The 27,602-nt window shown below is 50.2% G+C and overlaps 1 protein-coding gene across 9 annotated transcripts; it reads left to right on the top strand.

Annotated features, from left to right (window-relative positions):
• The first annotated feature begins 368 nt into the window (after positions 1-368).
• On the top strand, positions 369-21,448 carry ZFYVE27 (zinc finger FYVE-type containing 27). Of its 9 annotated transcripts, none has more exons than XM_045507386.2 (13): positions 369-587; positions 2,026-2,223; positions 5,546-5,616; positions 7,168-7,354; positions 9,662-9,757; positions 11,231-11,343; positions 12,046-12,185; positions 12,778-12,849; positions 14,260-14,280; positions 14,430-14,574; positions 18,324-18,370; positions 18,691-18,772; positions 19,822-21,448. In XM_045507386.2, the coding sequence occupies exons 2-13, from the start codon at positions 2,027-2,029 to the stop codon at positions 19,884-19,886; spliced, it is 1,236 nt and encodes a 411-aa protein (XP_045363342.2). In that variant the 5' UTR covers positions 369-587; position 2,026; the 3' UTR covers positions 19,887-21,448. The 9 variants fall into 9 exon arrangements, 5 of the variants coding, with proteins under 5 accessions (XP_045363342.2, XP_045363343.2, XP_045363345.2 ...); XM_045507387.2 differs by lacking the exon at positions 19,822-21,448 and adding an exon at positions 19,402-19,814; XM_045507390.2 differs by having other exon boundaries at positions 454-591.
• The last annotated feature ends 6,154 nt before the right edge of the window (positions 21,449-27,602 follow it).

The following is a 27,602-nucleotide window of genomic DNA, read 5'->3' as shown; positions in this document are numbered from 1 at the left end:
AGATATTGGGCACGCAGGGTATGATTTCTGCCTTTTGTAAGCTCATGGTCCCCAAAGGGCGAGGTAAATGCCAAAGTTCGTGGGGGGATGATGTAGACGTAAATTCTTCAGTTTAGCTTCTCTCCAACTGTTCCCTTTCGGATCCTGAGCGAGGCATGGGTAGTGAGGGGTAGTGTCCACAAGTGCACGCTCCCAGGACTTCGCAGGATTTTACGAACCGTGGTGGGCAGGACAGAATTGAGCCGGGCCACTGCTGAGAAAGAAAACCGCGCAGGCGCAGCACAGATGAGGGCGCTCACCTGTTCTAGAGCGGGCGGAGCTAAACCCAGGAGCGGGGCCGGAGGCGGGGCGGACGCGATGACGTCAGGGGGCACGCCGCGGTGCAAGCGCGTCCCGGAAGCGGCGGCGGCTGCGGCGGCGGGGAAGGCAGTGGCGGAGGAGGTTTTCAGACCTGCGACTTCAGAGCGGCCCAGGGAAAAGGCGCGTTGTCGGGGTGGGGCGGGCCTGAGGAAACGCTCCAAGGCCCAGTTGGCCCTACCAGTGCCCCCTGGCAGTCCCCGCCCCTCCCTCACCGACCCAGCGACCGGGTAGGTGAGGTGCCACCTCCTCCTTACCCCGGTGTGTCCGCCGACGGTGCGGAGTTGGGGCCAGGGCGTCACGAGGGCCGCTCCCTTCTGGCCCAGCGACCTTGGGCGTGGCCTTCCCTGATCTGGGACGCAGGGTCCCAGCAGGCTCCCAGGGCCGCAGAAGTGATGGTTCGGCCCTTGCCAGCGCAGACCTGCTTCACACCTTCGTGGGCTCGTAATTCTTGCCTGCTCTGGGCCTATTCGTCCTACCTCCGCCTGTGGTGATTTTGGGTTACTGGTGGCCTCTTTGTCACCTTCCCCTTCTCCCCCCAGATCGCAACCCATTGCCTGGGACTGGGTTTTGTTGCTGTGCACCGAGGTTCTACCTCCTGGTTTACTGCTTAGCGTTTGGGTAGGACTGTGAAATTAGGAAAGAGGGTGCGAGTTCCTGTGGCTCTTACCGTCAGAGAAGGGAGAAGGGGTGTTATGAAAGCGATGACTGCCCCGTGGGGTTCAAGGAGAGAAAAGAGGAGGGTAATAGGCAGGGATGGTTCAGGAGGTTGTTGAGAATAGAAGGGAGAGGGAAAGGTTAGAGGATGCAGCGGGGTAGGAGAAAGCTCTGGAGTCCTGGACGATGGGCAGGTCATTCACTCATTCAGTGAGCATTTATTACATTCCCACTGTGTGCAGAAACAGTGGTGAATGGAAGACAGTCTTTGACTTGGTGGAACTCAAAGTTAAGAGGGGCAGGCTGGCAAGAAAGCAGGGAGTTTTACTTTGGTGTGTTAAATGCTGTTATGGTGAGTACATGATCCTTTGGGAGCATTGGGGAAGGTCTCCCAGTCCAGTCTATGGGTGTTGGCAAAGATTTCTCAGAGCAAGGAAGTGATGTATAAGCTGGTACCTGAAGGATGAGTAGGAATTAACCAGGTAAAGAGCAAGAGAAGAGTATTTCAGGACATCTTTTCTCTTGAGACCCCAGGCTGCCTCCTGTCAGCAACCATGTGTGCTGGGTCTTGATAGTTTACACGCTTGATGGATCTGTGGGGGAAAGAACATTAGATGGAGAGTCAGAAGAGCAGGATTTTATACAGTTGACTTTTAAACAACAATGTGGGGGTTGGGGTGCTGACTCTCTGAAAGTCAAAAAGTGGACTATAACTTACAGTATGCCCTCCCTACCTGCGGTTCTACATCGTGTAGAACAATAGTATTTACTACTGGAAAAAATCTGCGTGTAAGTGAACCTGTGCAGTTCAAACCTGTGTTGTTCAATGGTTAGCTGTATCTGGGTAATTGACTTCACTTTAATGAATGTCAGTTTCTTTCTCTATGAAATAGGCTTTCTACCTGTAGCCCTGCCTACCTCGTAGGTTTATTTTGGCATCAATGAAATAATGCAAGTAGAAGTGTATTGGGTTTGGAAGTGCAATGCAAATGTCAAGAATTATGGTTACAGGATGCAGACCTCAGAGCGTGAGGGGTATGGGCCGGAGGTGAGCCCCAGCGTGATTCCCGAGGCTCCCCCTGAGCTTCCACCTGCTCCTACCAAGTCCCCAACGTTTGATCTTTTCAACTTGGTTCTGTCCTACAAGAGGCTGGAAATCTACCTGGAACCCCTGAAGGACGCAGGTGATGGTGTCCGGTATTTGCTCAGGTACAAATTTTATTTAGAATTGCTCTGACCTGCTGGACCTTCTGCCTTCCTGCTCTGTAGTTGTGCTAACCATTTAGGCAGTGGCTGGGCTGTCCTTTCTGCCCAGAGGAGCAGTTCTGGGAGGTCCATTGGGCCTCTGGCTTATTCCAGGCCCACACTGTGTCTCAGGCCCAGGCACTGGGAACCATCTGGCCTTTCCCCAGGGTTTCTTTTTTGTGGCTGAATAGGCTCATACCTCAGGACTGCTAGCTAGCCCTGACCGTCAGGCCTTCTATATCTAGAGCAGGCTTTTTTCCCTTTTCTCCCAATATTAGCATAATTAATATTAAAATTAAGATATAATTTTGAACATAAGCTAAAGAAATACAGATACCTTATGAATAATCAGGTACCATTTTCACTAATCCTTTAGGATTATGGATCACAAAATTTTTGTTCCTGTTTTGCTTTGATTTTCATTCTTGGTAATTTTATTTTTTCTCCTTTCACCTTGCTTTATTTCTTATGTTGCAGTATTTAAGTAAATCAACTGTACTTCAATTTAAAAAATTACAAATGTGTACCATACTGCTCTCTAAATACTTCAGTTTGTAGTGACTTTTAAAAATAAAGTAATGTCATACCTAACAAAATTAATGGTAATTCCTTGATATGGTCCTATACTCAGTTCATAGGCAGATTTCTTCAGTTGTCTCAAGAATGTCATTTATTATTGTTTTGGCCAAAGCAGGTTCCAATCCAGGACCGTGCATTCTGTGTGGTTATCAGGTGCCTTAGGTCTTTCTCAGTCTCCAGTGGTGTCTTTCATGACACTGACTTGCTTGAGACTCTGCTGACTGTCCTGGAGAATTTCTTACCTAGATTTGTCTGATTGCTTCCTCCTAGTGCAGAGTGGAAATTAAAGGTTAGATAGATTCAAGTAAAAAAAAATTTTTTTTTTTGCAAAGGTCATGTGTTCCTAATACTGATTTGTAATAGGAGTCACATAAAACCTGGTTGTCCAAAAGAACAGACCTTCTTAGTACAGACCTTCTTCATTAGAGCCTGTGAGGGGGTTTTAGGGGTCAGTGAACCTCCTGAAAATGCATGTAAAATTGCATCTGCACACATGTGTGTTTCTAGGGAGAAATCTTGTTTGCTTTAGATTCTTGTGAGGGCCTTCAGCCTTCTAAGATGCCTGAGAGAAATAGGTAGGAGGCAGAGTGAGTGAAGTTGGGTTAACCTCTCAGGGTGCTTTAGAGTATTCCAAAAGGTGCTTACCTCAGTCTGGAAATAATGGGAGGTTTATTTTGAACTCTGGCCAAATTTTTCTTCTTTACCCCAGAACCCCATTAATTTATGACATTATTCATAGAGATGAGCTAGTCAGTGTTCCAGAGCAGTGTTCTCTACTTTTAGATGACTGTGCTATTGGTAAGGGGTAGGGAGATGATGTAAGGAGGAACTTGTTTTGTAATCCCACCAAGACCAACAAGCTGAAATGAACTTTGGTCTTCCTTAGGGGAAGGTGTAAACTCTGGAGAGCACATGGCTGTGCTTTCTGGTGTTTTTTACTGTGTGTGTTAGCACACATGTGCATGCAGACGTATGTATGTATGATACATGTGTGTTTTGCCTTTTTGTGGCAAAGCACAAAAGTTAAATATATCCTGCCCTTCTCCTTTTCCAGCCCTGGTCGGTTAGCACTTCTTGGCACTACTGTGTTAGGTTTTTTCCATTTTATGAAATTAGAAATCTGCGCATGTGGTGGGACTGATTAAAGCTGAGTGGAGGAGGAGCATTGGGCCTAAAAAGCCCCCAGGAGCTGTGGTCTCCGAGCCACAGGGAGTTGGAGCACTGGTCTGTGAAAGTGGCTGTCAGATTAGTTTGTGCCCTTGATTGTTCTTTTCTTAGTAAAGAGGATTTGACTTTGAAGAGGGATCTAATCTTGAACTTCTATTAGGTCTGAAGCCTAGAGCTGCAGCAGATTTTTAAAAGACTCCTCTCTTCTGGGATCAGCTACTCCAGTAGGTGGGTCTCCACGACCAAAGTGTCAGTGAAGACATGAGATAGAATGAGAGAGGCTTTAAAGTCAGAGGGACCTCAGTGGCTATGTGATGTTTTCATTTCTGAAATGGGATTGGCCTTTGGCCTGACTTTTAATTTGCTTTTACCCTAGTAGCAGCTAGTAGATGGTTCTGGGGCCTAATGAGGGTGGTTACAGTTGGAGTGTACGGACTTTGAAGAGAAAGGAAGAGAGAGAGAAGAGAGAGAGGTCGTTTTACTCCCTTACTCATAACTCTCATTAAAAAAATTAAAGCAGCTCATAAATTAGTAACCTTGTTTAGTAACTGTGAAATTCCCCAATTAGAGCAAAAGAAAATGCATTGAAATTCTGAATACACTGCAGCTTACCTGTTGATTTTTCTCTTTGACTCTTCTCTTCTGGCTCACCTTACATATACTGACACTGCTCTTTGGAATGAAGGTATCAGTGGCTTCATCACTACACTTGTGCTCCATTTTCCCTATTAAATGTCCTTTATCAAGGACTAAGCCAGCAGCATTTGCTTGTCCTCAGCAACCCGCGTCTGGTTTTCTTCCGTCTTTGGGGGCTTCTGCATTGCTATTTGCTGATGGTTGGAGCTGGGTCTGTGTTTGCGTCTCTCTGTTTCAGTTCATCTTGGGCGTGTTTGCTGAGCAGATGCTGACCCTTGTTTTGTCTTCGTTTTTTAATATATTAAGATGAAATATTTATTAATTTTTCTCCTTTGGAATTAGTGTATGTTTAAAAGAAACTCCCACAATTAAAGAAATAAGAGAAAGTCACAAATGGAGTCAAAGAAATCCTTCGCATTTTGTTCCCTTGATTTCCGTGTTAGATGAATCTTACACAGTGAATACATATTCTTATGAAATCGTAAAAAGAATATGTTACATGTCAACTTTATCTCAATAAATAGAAAGAATAAAGGAAAAATTTAAAGAGGAATGTCATCAACACCTCTTCAAGAAAATAGAACATTGCAAAACACAGGTTAGACAGTATTAACTGGGTTATAACATTAACAGATGATGTTATAAATTCTTCCTCCTGGGAGAAAGTTCTACAGGTCTTCTGGTTCTGAGAGGATATCTTTTCTCACCCTGGGGACTAATGTGTGGCCTCAGCTCCACTCCCAGTCACCTGTCCAAGAGAGAGGCCCCTTTTTCATTTCTCCCTGATCCTCTGAGCTCTAGGTCCTCCTCTTGCTCCTAGCTTTGATGACCCACCTGTACACCCATCTCCCCTTCCCGGCTGGAGGGGCGGCTGTCTTCAGTGACCAGGACTCTTGTGTTGTAGGTGGCAGACGCCGTTGTGTTCCTTGCTGACCTGCCTGGGCCTCAACATCTTGTTCCTCACCTTGAATGAGGGTAAGAACTGCTTCTAGGGACCAGGGGTCTTTTGTGAATGAATGTGGGGTCGAATTTCAAGATGCAGCCCTGTGTTAGGGAGCCACCTGTCTTGCCCTGGAGTTAGCCTCCCTCCGTGTCTGCTTGATGTCAGAACATGGGCTTGGGAGAGACCTGCTCTGGGCTAGAATCCTGGCTGGGCTGCTGGTGCAACCTCAGGCAAGTTCTTTAAACTTGTCTGTTTAGGCCTCATTTTCCTCATCCCTGAAGCACTTACAACAGTGCTTTTCTCAGAGGGTGGTTGTGAGGAATGAGATAATCTACGTGTAGCACTTACTCAGTTCCTGACACGAAATAAGCAACCAATACATTATAACTATTACCGTTCCCTTCTTGACTGAATGCTGATACATTGACCTTTTCCCATTTTGGTTTCCGGGGTCATTTGGGGACATGACATGGGGTGAAGGTAGAGGAAAGTGAGCTGACCAGGGATGTTTGCCATGTCTTTTGCTTTTCTCTGGCTCAGCAAGTGAGCCTGGTAGGGGCTGCTGGGCAGTCACTGGTGGTGAGGGGTTCTGTGGCGTGAAGCCTTTGAGGCAGATGTGTGGACAGGTGGGTAGCTGTAGGGGTCATGGGTAGTGATGTCTTCTGGGAACCTTTCATGATAAGATATTCTGTTATCCAGCCCTTTCCCTGGTTGGAACTGGCAGACGGCCACAGAAAAAGCCAAACCCCTCAAGGGAAATGAGTGAAGGGCCTGGGACAGAATGTTCTGAGGAGCTGGGTCCTTTTTTTAAGGCATTCATTGAATTCACATTTCTCAAGTGTCTCCTTTGCTCCCTGTGATTTCAGTGGGTTGAAAATAAGCCCAGTTCACATAAGACCTCATCCTGTTTCATAGTACTTTTCTTTGCCTGGCTGAAACTCAGACATCCTTCCCAGGCTGTTAGGTTTTTCTGAATACATTTCCAAAGTAAATCAGTTCAGATGACAGACATTTAACAAGCACTTCCTCTGCGCCCAGTGCTCTGTTAGCTTGCTTTGGGGGTACCATGTTAACATGGAAGAAGTTCCTTCTTTGGATTTTCTTTTAGCCTCACCATTTCTCAATGCACAGTGGTCTGTGGGATCCTAAACACCAAAGGAAAAGCTTCTGATCTGCCCAGTGGCCCAGAGGTCAGAATGTTAGGCGTCGGGAGCTCCCAGCGGCCAGATTCCAGGCACAAGTCACCTGCTGTGTGCTAGTGTAGGGCTTTTAATATTTAAAAAAATGTGTCTGGGGCTATGGTAGTGACCAAGCGGGCGGAGTCCCAGTACTCAGGAGCCTACATTCATGGAGGAGCCAACGACCATACCTGTAATCTGCCATGTGGTGATAAGTGTTCTGAGAAAACTAAAGCCGGGTTAGGGGGCTGGTGAGTGGGCAGGAGATACTGTATCATATGGGCTGATTGGGGAAGGTCAGGCAGAGCCCTGGGGGAAGTGAGGAAGTGAGCCTGTGGACACCCGGGTGGGCGGAGGCTCCAGGTCCTTGCTGCCTGTTTATCTGCAGTTCTTTTACTCCCATAGGTGCCTGGTACTCGGTGGGTGCCCTGCTGATTTCAGTGCCCGCCCTGCTGGGCTACCTTCAGGAGGTTTGCCGGGCGCGGCTTCCTGAGTCTGAGCTGATGCGGAGGAAGTATCATAGTGTGAGGCAGGAGGACCTGCAGAGGGTTCGCCTGTCCCGCCCCGAGGCCGTGGCTGAGGTGAAGAGCTTGTGAGTATGGAGAGGGCCAGGGAGGTGAGGGGTGATCACCGCACAGCTGCCACCACACTGAGTGCTTGCTGGGCACCAGCCACTGTACTGGGCAAACCATGGATGTTACCTCCTTTCATCTTTTTAACAGTTCTGGGAGGTAGCTGCGATGATTATCTTCCACTTATGGTTGAGGAAAAAGGTTTACCCTGGAAAGTGGCCACGCTGGGATGGGAATCCAGATCTAGCTGATTTCACAGTTTAGGGTCTTGACTAAGTACATGCAAACATAAGCCACTGCCTGGGTTCAGATCCCAGCTTTTCCATTTACTTGCTGTGTGACATTGGGCAAGTTGCTCAGCCTCCCTGTGCCTCAGGTTCCTCATCTGTTACATGGAATAATAATAGTCTTACCTTATAGGTTGTTGTGAAGATTAAATGTATCTGGTGCCCAGGAAGTGTTTAGTATTAGTCTTTGTCACTAAACTATGGAGGAACTTCCTAGTTGTGACAGAGCTGGTACTTCTCAGGAAGCACCTGAAGACTGTTGGGTGATATTAACTGTAACAATTTTAGTGGCTCTCTTGACGTACAGCGGGGGTTCTCATCCCTTTCTGGGCAGCAGAGGCTCCTGTGGAGCTCCAAAAAAAAAAACAAAAAAAAAACCCAACTTATTAACAAGCTGGGGTCTGGGCCCTGCCCCAGAAATTCTGAGTCAGTTATCTGGAGTGGGGCCTGGGTGTCTGCAGTGTTTCAGAAAACCTTTTTACTTTGAAATGATTTTCAACTTACAGAAGAGTTGCAAGAGTAATACGAAGAACTTGTGCCCTTTACCCACATAGATCAATGATTAACATTTTGCCACATTGGCTTCATCTATCTCTCCTCACTTAGACGTTATTTTCTTTTTCCTGAACCATTTGCAAGTAAGTTACAAACATCATGCCTGTTTACCCCAAATACTTCAGCATGTATTTCCTAGGAAGAGGAACATTCTTTTCCATATCCACAGTCCTGTAGTCAAAATTAGGACATTTGTATCAATTTCTCCTGACCTAGGATCCAACCCAGACTCGTACATTACATTTAGTTTTTATGTCTCTTTGGTCTCCTGTGACCTGGAGTAGTTCCTCAGTCTTTGTTTCTCATGACCTTGACATTTTAAAATAGAACACGTTTATATTTTGTAGAATTCCTCTCAATTTGCAGTAGTTTAGTTCCTCATCATTAGATTCAGGTTTTGCATTTTTGGCAGGAATGTGACCAGTGATGTTGTCATTGTATCATATCAAGCAGTGCATGATGTTACTGTGTTATTATGGGAGATTCTGACTCTGATTACCTTGGTTAAGATTTCTTCACAGTAAGATGACCATTCATTTTATCCTCTAGAGTTAGTGATCTGAGGGGGGATACTTTGAGACTTTGTAAATATCTTGTTCCTCATCAAACATTCACCCACTGTGTTGAAATCCATTAATAGGTCTTGCCTTCATCAATTTATTACCATGATGGTTGCAAAGGATTTTCTAATTGTTATTATTAGCTGGCATTCTGTAAGAAAGAGCTTTTCCTTCTTACTTAGTATCTATATGAATTCAAGATTTTTTGCTTTATTCAATGGGTTATAATCTGTTATTGTCACTATTAATTTTGATCTTATATTGTCCTAGATTTGGCAATGGAGCTCTTTTGAACTGGCCCCTGTATTCTTTTGATACATCCCCATCATTTTTGAGTGGTTCCTTATTTTATGGAGCAACAGGATGTTCAAATTCATCTTACCTGTTCCCTGTCCTAGCTCTCGAATCATCCATTTCTCCAAGGAAACCCTTCAGAAACCAAGATCTGGGTGCTCGTTGCACAAGTGTGTGCTTGATGCTTTTGGGGTGCATCCATTAAAAAAAGACAAACCTTCCAAGTGAGTCTCCCCTACACCCCAGGTGGAGCCACATTGATCTACATCCTGCCATTTATCCTCACAGTTCCAGTGTATCTGTGAGGTGGGTACCCTGCTCCTTATTATTATAGAGGAAAACTACATTCTTGGAAAAGTTAGGTACCCAGCCTCACACCAACAGCTAGGAAGAAACCAAAGCAGGAACCTTAGCAAGAGTTCCAAAAAGGGGGCCAAAGTGTATGAAGTTTCCCCTGAGCTCTCTGACCCCTCCAGTGGGTCTGAAGAGACTGGCCGTCCCTTGCCAGCTGTGCCTGTGAAGTCCTGGGCTCTGCTGCCCCAGAGCTCTGTCAAGCCACATGAGCCAGTGAGGCTGGGCGTGCAGCTTACACAAGCCCCCCCCCCCCCCCGCCCCCGTGTTGTGTCTGCAGCTTGATCCAGCTGGAGGCCTTCCTGAGCCGCCTGTGCTGCACCTGCGAGGCTGTCTACCGCGTGCTGCACTGGGAGAACCCCACCGTGTCCTCACAGTGAGTGCCCCTCTGCTCCACCACCGGTCCTGGAGGCCCCCGGGCAAAGCCAGCTGCCTTGGGAGAGCCCCTGTCGCCCTAGCTCAGGGGAAGAGACCCTTAGGCTCCTGTATGCAGACCCACACGTGGGCTGGTGGGCTTGAACGCACTGCTTTTGTTTAGACACTTTTTCAGTGTGGTAAAAATACTTTAATGAGAGAAAAATAGCTCGCCATTAATCTCCCACCCTGCTACAGCAACTGTTCTCACGTTTGGATTGCCTTCTAGAGTCTGTCATATACATATGCTCTGTAGCTCATAGTGTATGTGAGGTTCCTTTTTTTAATTTTCCACTTATCGTTGTATTATAAGTGGTTTTCCACATCCTACATAGCTTTTGGAATTACTTGTAACACCACATTAGTAAAGATGGTGATTATACTGTAATTTATGGAGCTATCCTGTTATGTATTTAGTCAGTTTCTGCTTTTTAATTATTACTAACCCTGTAGTGCCTGGTTTTATGGGTTTAGCTATAATCTTTTGAAATTCTTTTCCTTAGAATAAATTCTAGGATGGAACTATTGGATCAAATGAAATGAATGTTTTTGAGGCTCTTTATAGATGAACAATAATAACAACTAGTATTTGTTTGGTCTTCCCTCTTCCCCTGGTGCCAGGCTCTGTGCTCAGTGCTTTGCATGGTAGTGTCTCCACCTTGGTAGTGACTCTTTGGGGTCACTATTTTAATCCCCACCTTAACGTGTGGAGGAAGTAACGCTCAGAGAACCAGGTGGCTTTCGTAATGTCACACAGCAAGAAGTGGCAGAGTGGGATTCTGTCTTATTCTAGACCTGGAGGAGTGATGTGTGTTGAGCCAGCCTAGGTGGCCCCAGCCTTGGCCACCGCTGCTGCCTCACCTGTCAGTTGTTACCAACCGGTGACCTGTTGGTGGTTATAAATCCTTCTTCCTCACTTTATTTTCCACTTGTCTGATTAGCAGATCTCGTCAGTTTATTAATTGTTCCCAGAGTTGTTATTTGCCTGAACCCCTAGATGAGTGTGCTCCAATCCAGTTTCCTTCTTTTTTTTTTTTCCTTCTAATACTTAGAGAGTTTTGCTTTTCATATTTACATATTTAATCCATCTAGAATTTTTTTAACATTTTGAGTTACAGTCATTTTACAATGCTGTGTCAAATTCCAGTGTACAGCACAATTTTTCACTTATGCATGAACATACATATAATCATTGTCACTTGTTTTTTCGCTGTGAGCTATCACAAGATCTTGTATATATTTCCCTGTGCTATACAGTAAAATCTTGTTTATTCTACATATGCCTGTCAGTATCTAAAAATTTTGAAATCCCAGTCTGTCCCTTCCCACCCCCCCACCCCCTTGGCAACCACAACTTTGTATTCTATGTCTATGAGTCCAGTTTCCTTCTGATCTTATGAATTCCTGATCCTGTGGTTCCTCTCTGTCGATCCAGATTTTATGGGGCTCTTCTGGGCACGGTTTGCATGCTGTATCTGCTGCCGCTGTGCTGGGTCCTTGCCCTTTTAAACAGCACCCTCTTTCTGGGGAATGTGGAGTTCTTCCGAGGTAAGCCCTGGAGAGTCTGACAAAGGTGGGGCCCAGGCCAGCCAGCTCAGGGCTGGTTAGGCTCCTAGCTGATTGTCTGTTTGCCGTTCTTTCCACAAGGGGGCAGCACCACACTAGGGTCATCCCTTGGAGAGTGGTGGGTGGTGGGCTCTGACTCAAATGTTAGGTGGGAGACAGGGGAGGCTGCTACTAGGGGTTCCTCTTCCTTCCCCAGGCAGAGGAGTCATTGCTTACATGATATAGTGGCTTCTGGGAGATGCGGGAGAGATGTTTTCCCAGTGTTGCCACCCACCTCCCAAGATGCAGCCCCCAGGAGCTGCTGCCTCAGTGAGCAGTGAGGCAGTGCGGCAGTCTGGAGAGGCCTTCAGTCATAGAAGCCTGGGCCTGTACATATGTTTGGGTGATTGCTATACTTGTTTTCCTCCCTGTGGTTGGAAATTAATTATAGAAGCCATGATTTATCAGGCACTTACTACATTTAATCTTTCTTAAACAATCTCATGGGGTAGGTGTTGGTATATCTGTCTTGTTTATGAAGCTTAGATTAGGTGACTTGTTCAGAGCTAGGAGGGAGACTCTTTCCTTTAGCAGAGAGTTGGGTACTGGAGGAGGAGGCCAGCTCGCTGCAGTAGTGGGTACCCCAGGGTTCCACTCATTCCATCCTGTTTCTGCCTCCCACCCTGTTCTGCCTGCCCTGGGTAGTGGTGTCTGAGTATAGGGCATCTCTGCAGCGGCGGATGAACCCCAAGCAGGAGGAGAATGCCTTCGAGAGCCCGCCACCGCCTGATGCTGGGGGGAGGGGCATCCTGCCCGACTGCACACCTGTGCCCACACCCACAGAGGTGAGCCCCCGACCATCAGGGCAGAGCCTGCTGCGGGCAGGTTGCCTGGCCTTCCTGTTACCAGCTTGTTTGTACTGCATAGCTCCTGGGCTGGCCTCTGTGTAGTTTCTGCTCCTTCCTAGGCCAGTCTCCTCTGAAGTGCTTAATGATAATAATAATAATTACAATAATAAGAGCTACGCTGTGCTTTATTGAGTGCTTACTCTGCCATTCCGGGTACTTTATAGGCATTAACCCCATGAGGTATGGGTTATTTCTGAGAATGAGATGATTCTCCTTTGCAGAGGAGAACGCTGAGGCACAGGGTGGTTGTCCAAGGGCGGCGGGGCCAGGAATCCGACCCAGGCCCTGTGGTCCTAGAGCCGTGCTCTCGGCCGCTGTGCTCTCCACCGCTGTGGGTTGTTTCGTACCTTGGCCCCGTCTGTCTGTCCCTGCTAGGTTACAGAGAGCTTTCTTTTTCGTGACTTCCTTCTTTCTGCAGTTGTGTCATTTCCTCTGGGGCAGGAACTGTTGTTTTGAGAAACCTGGATGCTGGCTCAGGGGAGATGGCCTCTACCTCAGGGCAAGGCTGTCATAGAGTCTCTCTCCCCAGGACCTCACGCCAGGCAGCGTGGAGGAGGCTGAGGAGGCCGAGCCCGATGAGGAGTTTAAAGATGCAATTGAGGTGGGTGGCCTTCCTGGCACCCTCAGCTGACCAGGTCAGAAGTTGGGTGGTCTGGGAGCCATGTGGCTTCCCATGTTCCAAGTCTGGGTTTTTAAAATTCTCTTTTATCTAAATGAGAAGCTGAAACTTGCTCTGAGCTAGAACTCACTGGTTGAACGGGTGCCACTGAACCTCTGCCTGTCCACTTGTTGACCTAGTCATCTGTCCTGGATGCCCAGGGCAGGGGTGGCTCTGGAAGCCTTTGGGAAACGCCCTCCTGAGGGAGGTGGGTCATTTACTGCCCTGGCTGGGGACTGTGGGCTTGATGCATCTGATGTGGGGAAGGCAGGCAGATTGGAGGAGGGCATTGCCTGGGTCTCTGACTGCTCTTCTGCAGGGTGAGGTCTGTAAGATGTCCTTTTTGAGGGCAGGAAGTGGAGGGTTGGAGAAGGTGGTTGCATGGCCAAGTGCTCTGTCAGAGAAAGTTAAACAGTCTTCCTGGTTTTAGGACAGTGGTTTACATGGGTAGTTTGCAAAAGTGTTTTATTTAGCATGCAAAACTTTAAAATAATTTTTGGAGCCAATATTTAAAAATGGAGAGATTTTAGTGAAAACTCTGGATTTTCAGTTTCTCTAAAAAATCAGAAGCTCTGAGAGCCCTGAGTCTACAGCAGCGAGTATAGCTGAGGAGTGACTGTCTCCTCTAGAAAAGTCACAGTCCCCACCACTTCTTGTTATCCCTGTTTCATGAGTCCTAGTGATGGTTACCATTTATTGTCACATTTGCACTATGGCTTTTCTTACAGTAGGAGATCATTTCTCTTTATGTCTCTCTGTAAAGTGGGAGATACAAGATATGGAGATCTTGTGAGTTTTTGCCAGGCTGATTTGCACCCAGCCTGCTTTACATTAGCCTCGTCCATGGGGACATTTACGTTTTCAACAGCTAAGATTTCCCCAAGACTTGAATATATGACTGTGGACTCTGAATCTTGATGGTGGTGGTAGGGAATATAGATAGAGCAGGGGCTTTCAGTCATTTTTGTTCATGACCTACAGTAAGGGACACATTTTACATCTTGACCCAGTTCACGCTTATGTCTGTGAAATACATAAAACTTAATTGAGACACAAGTTTCCCAAAAAACACCTTGTAAGGGATATTTTCTTTCCTGTTCGAGTGTGTTCTATTAAGATAATGACCCACCAAGTTAATTTTGCTCATTCTGAAAGACAGTAGTATGCAGCTTCTCCCAAGCTTTTTTGATGTTGGGATCCTTTTATAGGGGCCTCTGTTAACCTTGTCTTTTGGGATGTGCTCAGACGAATTCAGAATAGCACTTCGCTTGGGGTCCCCCTCCCAGCAGCTTCCTCCTCCTTGCTATCTCTCTCTCTGTTTTCTTTCCTTCTCCCCCGCACCTTGGGAGGCAGGAGACCCGCTTGGTGGTGTTGGTAAGTAGGAGCCTTGGTGAGGTGGGCAGGGGCTGGCCAGAGGGAGGGGGCCAGGCTGGCGGTTGCCACGCCTTGTGGGTTCTGCTGCGCACACAGGCCCCGGAGCCCTGCCACGAGGCGGGCAGGACTGGAAGGAACTGTTCCTGCAGGAGGATGATGAGGGGACCCCATGCCCAGCAGAGGACGAGCTGGCCCTGCAGGACAACGGGTTCCTGAGCAAGAATGAGGTGCTGCGCAGCAAGGTGTCTCGGCTCACGGAGCGTCTCCGCAAGCGGTACCCTACCAACAACTTCGGTACGGCCTGGGGAGGATGGGCTGGGGCGCCCTTGTCCCAGTGCCAGAGGAGCTGGGTTTAATGAGAGCAAGGAGTAAAGCTGTGTCCATGGGGCCCTGGGAAGGTGGCAGATGCACAGTGGGACTCTCGAGGGAGTGAGCGTGGGTTCCCCCTTGTGCCTCTGTCCTTATCAAACCTTACTGAATCTTGTGGAAGGATAAGGAATTCACTTCCGGAAATGCCACTTCAGGACGGTAGAGGTGTGATCCTGAGACAGGCAGAGCCACGGCAGGCAGGGCTGCAGAATGACCAGGAACTGACTGTGGAGTCCGATAGCCCGGTGCACATCCCAGCTCTGCTGAGTGTCCTTGAACAAGTTATTTAACTTGCTTGTGTCCAGTTTCAGCTCTGTAAAAGGGAGATAAAAAATGTTCTTACCTCAAGTATTGTTGTAAGTCTCGAAGAGAGAATGCCCATTAAGTGCTGGCACAGTGCTGGCTGGTACGTAGTAAGTGCTTAATAAAGTTCACTGTTAACGTGAGGGCCCTGGTCCATCCTGCTGGTGCCCAGGAGCCTGTCTGGATCTTTCTGACCTGGGTGGAAGCAGGTTGAAGCAGACAGTGTCTTTCTCTGGACATGATAGATCCCTGATGTCCCTTTTCTAGAGCCGAGTTTGTAGATTGGCCAGTTCTTATTTTAATGGGCATGGGGCTGGTCCAGGAAGGTGGAGAAGGGCAGACGACTGTTAACACAGCTTGTAGACCTGGTTCTGATCAGGAGGCGGGAGCCAAACCAGGTAAAGTTACAGCTGAAGCCTGGAGAGCTGGTGACTAGGGAGTCACCCTGGACCTGAAGCAGAGCCTTGTTTCTGCCTGGTGTCAGCTGACAGGGAAGAGGATGGTGTGGCTGCACTGTGAGTTGTGGGGCTGTGCCCTGGGAGAAGCCCTGGGGTTTATCTTGAGGCATTTGACCCCAGGCGCTCAGGGCCTGCCTCCCTGCCCCTGCAGCAACCAGGGCAGTTGTTTCCTGAGCATTAGATCTCCTGGACATGCTTTTCTTTCTGCTCGGTGAGTGCCCCCAGTCACTCAAGATCCCTTTCTTTTATTCGTGATGATCGCTGACTTGCGGAGCATTCTGTGTTCAGTGCACTTTCATGTACGTGGTCTCATTTAGTCCTAACGGTAGATGTGACAGGAGCGGGCAGTTCTGATGCGCTGAGAAGCAGCCAGGTTCCAGAAGTCCCAAGTGGCACTAGACAAGAATTAATACTCTTGCTCTGGCAAATGATACTTTTATGTCTATGAATTTTAAGTAAAGTCTTCCACTTTACAGGTGAGTAACCTGCAGTTGAAAAGAGTGATTTGCCCAAAGTCTTTCAGCCAGTACACAGTTGAGCTGTGATCCAGGTCCTCTCATCTGACTCCCATGTTCTTTCTAACTCATCATCCTCTCCTTGCCCTGTTGTCTGAAGTGCCCTGGTATTATCCCGTTTCTGTATTTGGTTCAGATAATCCTTGCCAGGATGGGTGAAGGCCTTTCGGGTTCCCATGAGGATGGAAAGGCAGAAAATGCTTCTTTTCCTAAGCCCCCCGTCCATTGACTACTTGCTATCCCTTCCCGAGATGTTCTCGAGCTCTTGGCCATGAGAGCAGGTGTAGCAGCTCTGGTCTTGGGTCTGCCTGCCACATGCCGGATGAGTGAGCTGCTTTGGGGGCCATTCTGTTCTGGCTGCCAGTGGCTGATGGGGTGCACGGAAGGAGTGAGGACAGGCTGCTCACGAGCTTCTCTGTGGCCTCCGAGAGGGAAAGTCCTAGTGGAAAGGGCCTCCTCTCTCCTGGAGGCTCCGTGACTTGCCGTGGCTGGGTGGTCTAGGCTACTCCCTGCTTTCTCTGCCCGCATAGCATCATCACATGGTGAATCAGGACTTTGGAAATCGGGGCAGGAAGAGTTGGTAGGTTTCAGAAGGGAACAGGGGTGCTCTCCTCCTCCTTGTGCCTGCAGGAGCTGGTGTCAGCACACCGAGCCCTCCCTGCCCCAGGCCTGTGCCCTGGACTGCCTTGAGGTGCTTGGCCTTGATACTCCATCCAACTGAGAGGAATCTTTGGACATAGGCCAGAGTGTCAGTCTTTAAGTAGCACCTTTCCCCCATCCCATGCCCCTGCCTTCCTTGCTAAAGAGAGACAGAGGTGGGCTGCCTTGCCCAAATTCTGGGTGTGGGGGACAGAGGCTTGGAGCAGCCTGTTTCCTGGGTTGGCACCACCAGCCAGTGGCCCTGGCTGTGCTCTTCTCTCTCCTTTCCTCTGCCAGGGCCCCGAGCTGACTGACAGCAACAGCATTTACCTTAAGCCCGCTGGTCTCAGGTTTCTCCTTGCTCTAGCTAAGGCCCCTCTTTTCTTGAATGCAGGGAGTGTCCTTCAGCATGAGCTGCAGGGGATTCTGGCTGGACAGAGGAAGGACTTATGTAGCTGTCAATATCACTGGGTCTGTGTGTGAAGGTGAGACCCGGTGCTCTGTACCTCACCAGACAGGTGTCTGGGGAGGCCTAGCGGTGTGCCCTGAAGCTGATAATTGCTCTGACCAGGTCATAGGAGGCCTTTGGACCCCAAGTTCTGGAAACCTTCAGTGGTTTTATCCCCTCTCAGGTTTTTCTAGGACCCAATTCAGCTTCCTTCTGGGCCCACAGCCCTTGGTTGGTCTTTCTGGTACCCTCTTGGGAGTACCTGCATGCCTGCTGTGGCCCCCTTGTCTTTTCTCCCCTGGCTCAGTGCCCCCTGCCTGGGTGGAGATATACATTGAATCAGTCAGGATTCCTGGGGCAGCCCTTGGAACCTTCATTGTTCTCATTAGCATTTGCTTCTGCGTCTGGAGTTCCTTCAAGTCATAAGGGCCTACTGTGGCCTTTCCTCTCCACCATCCTTTTGATTTCTTCACTCACCTGCGTGTACCCTCTTCATCAGACTATGTCCTTTTGCAGCCCACCTTTTCCATCTTGAATTTTCCTGGAGCACAGCTTCTTTTTGGCCCATTTCCCTTGATGTGACCTGTAAAAGAATGATTGGTCCCTCCTTCCCCATCCTTCATCTCTTCTTACACCCCCTTGCCTCCTCCCAGCCGTTTTCTAAGCTGCTGTTGACTCCTCTGCCATTATCTGAAACCTTGTCATCTCGTCATGTCTGGTGGTCTAGGCAGGATCTCTCTCCCAGCTCTACCTTGCCCTATCCTGCACACCACTCAGCGCCTGTGCCCCTTGCCCTGCAAGATTTCTTGGAAGGTGCCTGGTTCAGAGCTTCTGTCTTGGAGTCTTCAGGTGACAGAAAGCATCTGGTGTTTTAGGAGGCATTTCTCTCTTTAGCTGTGGGTGGAACATTTGTAAGGAGACACTCAGAAGGGGTCGTGTCAGGCAGGTTTCATGTGAGATCGCTGGATGCCTGTTGACAAGTCCCTGCCAGCTTGGTGTGATTTCCAGGGGCTAGGTTCTGCTGGATGCTCTTTGGTTTTGGCTGGACTGACAGGTGAGGCCTCTAAGTGCCAGGAGGGAGCAGGGATGGCAGCTGTGTACAGATAGTCTGGGACATTGATTCCCAGTAGCCATCAGTTTTCCTTCTTAGTTGAATCCCTCCTTCTGTCTCTGGATAAGGACTTAGCTCACTTCTCCCAGCCAAGGAGTTTGGGCTGGGCTGACGTCCTGAGTGTCCCCATTTAAAAGAGCCAGGAGCAGCTGGGAGTTGAGAGGCTAGGTCAAGGCTGAGCTGCTGCCTCTGTTTCTCAGGGAGCTGCACGAGCTGCTCGGCCACTTTCTCAGTGCTGAAGAAGAGGGTAAGCCTCCTTGAGGGTGTGTTTGTGGGGGACTTGGGACAAGATATATCGATGAAGTCTGGCTCCTCAGGCCACATGGGGCCTGGGGTTTCAGGTTTGCTCAAATGAGCAGGTCTCCCCCTGCTCCTCTGCCCACTCCTCCAGCCTTCTGGTGGGATGTTCTGTTTGCTCTCAGTCCTGCCTTACTCGGGCACCTCCCCAGTCTCACTGTTGTTCCAGGTTCCTTGGGTGGGATCAGCTGGTGGAAAGGAGGGGGTTCCTGGGGGCTCTAGCTGCCCAGGGGTGGGGGATCTGATACTGACTTTGGCTCTTGTGTGCAGCGGAGCTGCAGTAACTGTGGAAACAGCTTCTGCTCTCGGTGCTGCTCTTTCAAGGTGCCCAGGTCCTCCATGGGGGCCACAGGTGAGTGATGCGGGCTGGGGGTCCAGGCTGCGGGTGGGTACGCCTGCTTCGCATGTCCTCTGAGAGGGTGCTGCTTGTGGGACGGGAGCAAGGGTTCAGTGAGCGGTCAAGGGAACTCGAGATCTCCATCTCCCTTTAGCGAATGAAAAATGGAGGTATCTGACACATGGGCAAGAGTATGTATAACGAATCTGAATTATGAAGCATAATAATGAATACCTGTGACCGCTCCACTAAAGTCACAGAATAGAGCCTGAGCACCACCCCAGCCCCCCAGTGCCACCCACTCCTGCCTTCCCCAGCGACACCGCCGTCCTGAATTTTACTCTTTTTCTCATCACCTTGGTAATGCTTTTAACAAAATAAAAAAGTAATTTCTTTTCCTTCTATAAAAGCATTACATACTCATTGTAAACAAAAAAGCCAAAAAATAGAGATAAGGCAAAGGAAGGAAAACATTCCTAATCTCTCCCAGAGAGAACTGTCCTGCAGTCATTAATGCCATCAGACACACAGGATAAAAACATACGCACGTTCTAAAAAAAGTGGGAGCATGTGTTACGTACTGCTTTGTAATATGTTTCAATGTTAAATGGAGTTTTTTTTTTCTCCATCCTTTGTCATGCTAGTACCATATGCTTATTCTAGAAGATTTGGAAATTACTATACAGAAGAAGAAGAAAGAGAAAAATAATCTTGTAATCTTACCACCCAAAGATGATAACCACTGTTAAAACATTTTGGAATATTTTCTTCTGGTATTCTATTGAAAAAACATTTAAAAAGTTATTCTCCTGGTGCCAAAATAATTTCTAATGCATAGAACATCTGGGAGAGGCCTACTGGTGTCATGGTTACCTGCAGAGTCCCCGGTTCCCATGGAAAGAGAAGTTGCTGAGGGCAGGCTAAGGAGCTGGGTCAGGAGGATGTAGGCTGGGCGATGGGTAGTCTGTGTGGGGCTTTGGGGGGCGAGGAGGTGATGCTAATAGTTGGGGCCATGAGCCAAAGGACATGAGGAAGCGTCTCACCAAGTTCTTCCTCCTTTTCAGCCCCTGAAGCCCAGAGGGAGACTGTGTTTGTGTGTGCCTCGTGTAACCAGACCTTGAGCAAGTGAGAAGAGAGAGGGGCCAGGGGTCCAAGTGGGCGCCTGTCCCTGGGGCCAGCAGTAGACCTCACTCTCCCCACCCCTAGCTCTGTGTGGCGTGTGCTGGGCAAATGTGGCCTGAATGCTAGGTAGGCCTCCCCTCTCCGGCCGGGCTCTAGAACTGCTCTCCACCACTGCCGACGGCCAGTAATGGCCGTTCTCGAACCCTAGATGGGAAGGAGCCCCTGGAGGGACTGGTGTGTTTGCTCTACTCTGCCCTGGGCCAAGTGAGTGGACAGGGCTGGGCAGGGAATATAAGCCAGGGGGCAGCTGTGAGCCAGGCCTGGTCTTAACTGGGCTCTCTGAGGCTCAGGGCATCTCTGGAAGCCTGGGAATTCTAGGCCAGAGGTCAGAGGTTGGGAAAAGAGATTCTCCTCTGCTGGTTTTTGGGCCAAGCCCCTGGCCTTTGAGAGCCTCAGAAGGGCTTGTGTCATGCCCCAGCTCTACTGTCTCGATATCCCTCCAGGCGTCAGGATCTTATTTCCCCACCAGAAGGTGTGGCCAGGGCTGACAAGACCAAAAATACTTCTAGAAACAGGGTTGAAGTCTCCGAGTTTCCCCAGAGGAGGATGGGTCTGGGAGGGCCTGGTAGAGTCTGTTAGTATAAAGCAGAGCTAAACATGGGGAACCCCCACAGCTCAGAGGGCCTCAGACCCACCTTGCAGAGACTTTGGCTTACAGAATCTCAGGCCACGTCTTCCCGTGGTGTCTTCTGCTCCACTGGGTAGGTGCCAGGCGCTCAGAACACTCCTGCTCCCCTTGTTCAGAGCCTCAGGCACCTCCTCTGGCTCAGAGTCACACTTCCCCTGCCTGGCCCCTTGTCCCATGGAGAATGAAATCAGGTGAGCAGAGCAGAGGTCCTGAAGCCCTCGGCCCTAGGGGGCCTGGGAAGTGTAGGATCCCACTGGGCTGGGTCCCAGATCCCAGGGCTGTACCCCAGCAGGACAGTCTCAGTTAAGGGCTAAGGCCACTAAAGGTCCCCGTCCTCTCTCCAACAATTTCACGTTCACTTCTGGGCTCTTAGGGGCACAGTGTCTCTCCCTTTGCCATGAGCGGGCTCAGGCACCCCTTCCGTCCCCCAGGAGCTGGCCTGCTGTTTTGAAGTATTTATTTATTTATTGCATGGTTCCTGGGAACACATGGCACAAGGAATGGAATGAGGAGGGTGGGGGGCTTCTCCTACCCTTGGATGCTTCCCTGGAGTCATGGGCTGCCTGGGACCCAGAGCCCCTGGGAGGTGGAGACATTTCTATATGCTGAGCAGGGACCTGAGGAGGCAAGCTAGGGACACAAGGAACATCTTAGGCTGCTTTCTCTCCAGGCCAACCAGTCTAGGAGCTGGGGGCCTGCTCCAGGCCAAGGGGATGAAAGTCCCTGGGGAACCAGGCAGGCCTTGGTAACCCCCTTCCTCAGGTTCCTTTGTCCTCTAAGAGGTGAGAGTTACATACCCCCACTTTATTTACACTGGAGAGGAACTAAAAGGATGTCTGTGTATATGGAGAATTGTCAATAAAAAGGCCTCAAGCTTTCTATGTCTTTGTCCTGGTCCTTGCATGTACTCTCTCCCTGAGGCTAGAGAGCCAGGTTCCCCCCACCAGCACCAGCCAAGTTTGCAGGACAGGGTGGAGGGGCCGTGGAGGCTGAAGTCAGGGTGTGAACTGGGGGTGGGGGAGGAAAGCCGTGCCTTGTGCAGGAGGTGCTCAGCACGGTGTTTGTCGGATTGAATTGAGGCTCCGTCTTGTGACCAAACTGTGAGGGCCGGGGCTTGGGGTTGTGACCAGAGCTTGGTAAATACTAAGCAATGCAGGCTTTAGAATGGAAAGATTTTAGCTAATCCCTCTGAGAAAGCAGAATAGGAGCAGCCCTCAGGGAGGCTGAGAAGCAAGGGAAAGAGGATTGGCTGGGAGATGGGAAGTATAAGCAGTTCTCTGAGAGCAGGGCTGTGGGGGGTGTTTACTGGGTGCCAGGCACTGTGATGAGTGCTTTACACACATTTTCATTTAATCCTCAACATGGTCCTATGAGGTAGGCACTGTTTTTCTTCCCACCTTACAGGGAAGGAATTGAGGTCCAAGGAAGTGGCTATGAAAGGCTTGGCATGGCACTTTGCAGACCAGAGCTTGATCTGAGCTGTCTTCCAGGCAGTCGGCCTGGGGCAGTAAGGAGGGGAGGGAGAGACCCTACCCTGGAGTTGAGGTTGGGTTGCAGCCACATCCTCATGGCTCCGTGCATGTGCCGGAATGTCCTCACAGCACACTGTGAGGCCTTGATCTGGTCTCGATGGGATTCTGCCTAGCCCAGAACCTTCTCGTATGAGGGAGCCCCACCAGTTCCCAGTGGGCCCCAGGAGGCAGGGAAGCAGCCAGAACTTTGTTCTGGCAGTTTTTACAGAAGAGCATGTTCACTTTAAAAAGTACCAAAGCAGCCTCAGCAGCCTGGTGTTCCAGAGGAACAGTAAAGGTGCTGGAGGAGTGGAGAATAGGGCCTCTGAGCAGAAGGGGCCAGCAGTGACAGCGCAGGCCCAGGAAGGAGGTGGCCGGGGCTGTGCCCGGGCTCCTTGTGGAGGGCTTGTGTCATGAGTAGGTAAGTTGGAGGGATGCTCAGAGATCACTCAGTCCAGCTTCTTACTGCGGGAGCAACACCACATCCATTTGAAGATGCGTGTTCCCCACAGCACTGGAGGACAGAACTAGAAGAGACTTCCCTTAAAGCAGGAGCAGCCTGCATTAGCTCGGGAGACTCCCAGTGGCAGTGAGGCAGGTGCTGTGATGGGCCAGCTCCACACTGGGCCTTCCTCTACCACTGTCTGCAGCCACGCTGGAGTGAGTTGCCCCAGGGGCCTTGCCCCTAGGTCTTTCTGTGCTGCTTTTCTCATCTGTGAAATGGGTAGAGAGTGATCTCTACCTAGTATGGCTGCTGTGAGGATTAAACGAGGTGGTCCACTCCAGGTGGGAAGCGAGATCCCTGGCACACAGTAAGTGCTAAATAAACGCTGATGCATTTCTGTCATCCTGGCAATCTTCCGAAAGGAAACAAAACTCTGCCCTGGATGGCTTGGAACACTGATTTTTTTTTAAACCAGAGAATAATCATAGATTATTACTCAGGAAAGAATGAAGCCAGAGTGTAGTTTGAAAAAACAGTCAATATTTTACTTTGGGAGAATGAAAACAATGTCTAATGGTGAAAACACAGACTATAGCATGAGTAGCTTTCAGGACATGGGGTACAGGGGCGTGAGAAATATGGTTTTCTTCATCTCGGGTCAGTGCCCTCACAGAAGGGAAGCCAGGGGGCCAGGCCACCTCCTTGTCCCCTTGAGGTCCTTGTGAGGGCCTCAGAGCAGTCTAGGGTGGACCACTTTAAAGTGCAGGTACCACTGGAAATATGAAGCCAGGGAGGGACTTGCCAGGATTGGATTGTGCCTTCTAGCTGGCTGGGGTCCACAATGTGAAGGGGGCTGAAAAGCAGATTGTCTGTTGTAGAATTGGATGCCTGGTTTAAAAGATGCCTCCCAGTTTGTTCTCAGGCACCCAGCGAGAAGGGACGGTAGCCAGGTCTGCTACATCCCTGGAGCCTGCTGGGATAGACCTGGGATGGACCACTACCCCTGGGCCCGGCTGGGGTTGAGGTTTCTGTCCATCTTCTCATGGGTTGGTAGTGGCGGGGAGCAGCCTTCGGTGAGCTCTGGCAGACCTTGAACTGGCTGTGGTTTCTGGGGTCTTCAGGATTTATGGTCATTGATCACCTGGCCCTCAGAGCTGAAGCCAAACAAATAACCATTTTCTTCTCTTTTGTCTCCAAGTAACCCTCAAGGCAGCCCTTTTGAGGGGCCCTGGCTCCAGCATCTATCCTGCAGCTGGTGGCTCTGAGATCATGATAATACCTACGTTTATTGAGGCAGGCAGTATGCTGAGTGTGTCCTCTCATTTAAGCCTCATGCCAGTCCCCACAGCTCGGTTCTTTTATCAACTCCATTTAACCGATGAGTAAATGGAGGCCTAGGGAGATTAAATAACCTGCTCGAGGTCACATAGCTAGTAAGCCATGGAGCCGTGTTGTGAACTGTGCCACAGGTGCTTGTGGGTGCCTCAGAGAAACTGGGTCACTGTAGCAGTCCTGGCTGTCTCCTCCCCTCTGTTCTGCCTTGCCCCCACTGGCTCCAGGAGATTCTGAGCCACTGAGCTAACAGGACAGGCCTGCCCACCACCAGCTCTAGCGAAGTGGGCTCAGCCTCCAGGGGAACAGAGGCAGCCTTGTGGCAGGAGCTCCCCCAGCTCCCACCACTGCCCCACCTCCTTGGCCGGGCCTGTTTCAACCCCCCAGAGCAGCACATTCCATTCTCTGGCATGGTTGGGGGCTGGGGATTCCGGATTCCCCTGGCCCCAGCAGAGCCTGCTCTCTGGGTTGGGACACTGGGTCCCAGCCATACACATTCCAGCAGCAACCACCCCCCACATTGGATTTCCCAAGGAGTGAACTTTAGCCAGGATTGCAGCCGACTAAACAGTTGTGGGATGTGAGCTTCCTTTGTGGGACCCAAGAGGCTGGATGCTGACGGGGCTGAGAGGGGAGGAGGGGATTCGGGAGAAAAGCCATGGTTCAAGGCTGGCTCCTTTGCTGCTCTCAGGGCCCTTGGAGTGGGATCCGAGCAGGGCTCCCAGAAATCTTCCCATGAGGTGTGGCGGCAGAAGCATGGCTGCCTGTGCACCACGATGGCCGCCTGTCCTTGGCTCTGCCCCTGCAGGCAGTAGCTCAGGGGTAAAGAGCATGGGGTCACATGCTAGCCCCACTACTAAGTACAGCTGTGTGTCCTTCAACAATCATTAATCTCTCCGAACCTCAGCCTCCTCATCATTAAAATGGGGATAATGACAGTACCTACCTCAAAGAGCTGTTGGGAGGCTTACGTTAGAATGCCAGAGTGCTTGGAGAGTGCCTGCCACCCAGCATGGGCTTAACATTAATGAGCACCGCTACAGTATTGTATGTCTTCTCCCCTCTATTGCCTTACTTACCTCCTGGGGATATATTTTCTGATGCAAAACCCCAAATGTAGATTCTATCCCTCTTCGGAAAGTAACAATTTTGGCTGTTAGATAAGATGTTCCTGTCTTTTTCCTGCCTTCTTGCCAGTAGCATTTCTTAGCTGATTAACAGATCAGTTAGGAATTTACTAAACACCTATCATGTGCAGGCGCTGTGCTAGGTCAAGGCCTTTGGTTAATAAAAATACTAATTCCCATTTAATGAACATCTTCTAAATGCTTCCAGGTACTTGTCATACTTTTCCCTACTTAACATTCAGCCACCCTGTAAGTGGTGGCTTTATCACACCGTTTTCCAGCTGGGCAGTGTTCCCAATGTCACATGGTCATTTAGGCACAGAGTCAGAACCTAGAACCTAGCTCTACTGCCTCTTCTCATCTGATCCAGAACGTCATGGGCCTCCCCAGATCCTTTCTCCTGTCTACTGGAACTCTCATTTTGTACCAGCTGAAACACTTGACAGCCTCTGCAAGCTTGCAACTAGGGCTGGCGATGTGACTTAATTCTGGCTGGTGAGCTGGAAGTGGAAATCTACCAGGTGGGACTTGTTGGGAAATTACTGTTTTCCTGATCAAAAGGGCCAGAGGCAGCTGACGTGCTGCTTCTGCTCTTAGCCCTTCCCCACCTTGCTCCCTGGAATGTGGTTGAGAAGTTGGAGGAGAAGGCACCAGCTTGTGACCACGAGAACAAAAGCCACCCCTTGGCTGACCAGGAGGACAGAATGAGCCTGGGATATGGACCTCCCACCTCCAGGCCTCTTGTCGGGGGAGGCCTTGCTGTTTCTGGGGGTTTCTGCCCCACGCTGTTGGATGCCGTCTTTCACCTATACTCAGCCCAGGTGCTCGCTGGGTAGCACCAGCTGTCTGTCTCGGGCCGACCAGGAGGGAAGCGTTTTGTGCCTGAATGGAGTGAAGGGTGGGCTCAGGCCTTGCAGGGCCTCCCTGGTCTTTGGTCCCATGGAAGAGACTGCTGGGGGGGTCTGACAGCAAAAGGTGGGGACAGAGCCGATGTGCAGAGAAGGGCCTGACCCCTTTGTCGGGGTGGGTGAGGAGTGCCTTACTGGGGCCTCCTGGGATGGGCTGAGGGAGCCCCTCCCCACCCGCTCCCTCTCACGGGCTGCCAGCACCTGACAGAGGTCAGTATTATGCTCCGGCCAGAAGCAGCCCGAGTCCTGTGTGTTCAGTGGAAAAATAATCCCTGGTCCTGGTTGACCATAGAAGTGTCCATAAATATTTGGTTGGGGTAGGAGGCTGAGAGACAAGGGGTGGATTCAGGGAGCCAGGTGGGCTGGGCAGGCTTTGGGCGAGGGTGGGTGGCTGCGGCTTCCTCAGAGGTGAGGAGAAACAAGCAGGCCTCTGCCACTGCTGACCTGTGGTGGGGCCACCTGACTGCCCAGGGAGGTGATTTACAGGCAGGCTGTCAGACCACCTGCTAGCCCACACTGGCCCCTCGTTTCTCTGTGGCAGCATGCTCCTCTGAGTGCCACGGAAGCAAGAGAATGCGGCTCCATTGTCTTGGAGGAGCAGCAGGCCTTGACTGGACTTGGCCTCCCAGCTGGACCCCCGCCGGTGAGGAAAGCCCTCGGGGTGTCTCCAGCCCCTGCTCTGGGTACATCTGCCCTGTCCCTCAGCATCGGCCAACGGTGCCCCCAGGGACTCATTCTTGGCACCATTCTTCCCAAATTTTGGATGTATGAGTGGCAGCAGCCTGTCACGTCCATTTCAAGCTGCCTCCACTCGCTGCCCCCTCCAGCTTGAGGTGGCAGCCTCCATCTGCTTGGAGCTCACTGAAGAAGCCCCTCAGGCATTAGAGCTGGTCCCGACCCTCTATGCAGGACCCAGACCCTTCCAGCCTGAGGTAACCTCAGCCCCTCACCCTCCTCCTGCCTCCGCTGTTGGCTTATCTAGATGGAGGTTCTCAAGCCCAGCTATGGACCACCCCAGGGGGCATCTATGAATGCTGATTTCTGAGCACCCTCCAGAGGTTCGGATGTAATCGCCTTAGAGTAGGGCCCAGTATTATGTAAAATCTCCCTGGATGATCTGCAGGTTTATGTGTTAAAGTGCAGATTCTGATACTGCAGGTCTAGGGTGGGGCCTGAGCATCATTTCTAACCAGCTCCCAAGTGATGCTGATGCTGTGGTCCAGGGACCCCGACTAGAGTGGCACCTGTCCACACCATCATCTCCTACAGGTCCGGTGCCCAGGGGTGTCTGAGTGCTGAAAGAGTGACATGTTTAGGCCTGTGGCTCTAGCTCCCTGTGGCCCAGCCTTCTTGGGCTCCTTGGTGCAGGCACTGCTTGAGTCGGGGAGATGCTGCAGGACCGTGGGAACCTTCTGACTGTGGGAGAAGGCTGGGGATCTTGGCATCTGTGTCCTTCCTCTGAGACAAAAGGACACTCACCTCCATCACTCACTTAGTCCCACTGTGGGGGTGAAAAGAGCGACCCTTACTATCTGTTCTCGGGGGATTCTGCAAAAACAGACATTGCTCTCTTTAGCCCCTCCACGTATGTCTGTGGACAGGCAGTGGGTTCCAAAAGGGCCTCTTTCTCAAAGTCCCCTCCAAACCTCCCTATGCCCCCTACTCCAGGGCACCAGCTGACAGAAAAAAAAAATCACCTGGTCAAAACCAAC

The sequence above is a fragment of the Camelus bactrianus genome, chromosome 11 (assembly GCF_048773025.1).
Source record: "Camelus bactrianus isolate YW-2024 breed Bactrian camel chromosome 11, ASM4877302v1, whole genome shotgun sequence".
NCBI classification, from domain to species: domain Eukaryota; kingdom Metazoa; phylum Chordata; class Mammalia; order Artiodactyla; family Camelidae; genus Camelus; species Camelus bactrianus.
Note: the sequence above shows the minus strand (reverse complement) of the source record. Positions and strands in the feature narration are given on the sequence as shown.

Bases quoted from the DNA above. Each gene is read 5' to 3' on its own strand.
- ZFYVE27 (XM_045507386.2), top strand. From the start codon at position 2,027: ATGCAGACCTCAGAGCGTGAGGGGTATGGGCCGGAGGTGAGCCCCAGC. The intron at 2,224-5,545 runs GTACAAATTTTA...CTTGTGTTGTAG, and splicing joins GGTGTCCGGTATTTGCTCAG to GTGGCAGACGCCGTTGTGTT. The intron at 9,758-11,230 runs GTGAGTGCCCCT...CTGTCGATCCAG, and splicing joins AACCCCACCGTGTCCTCACA to ATTTTATGGGGCTCTTCTGG.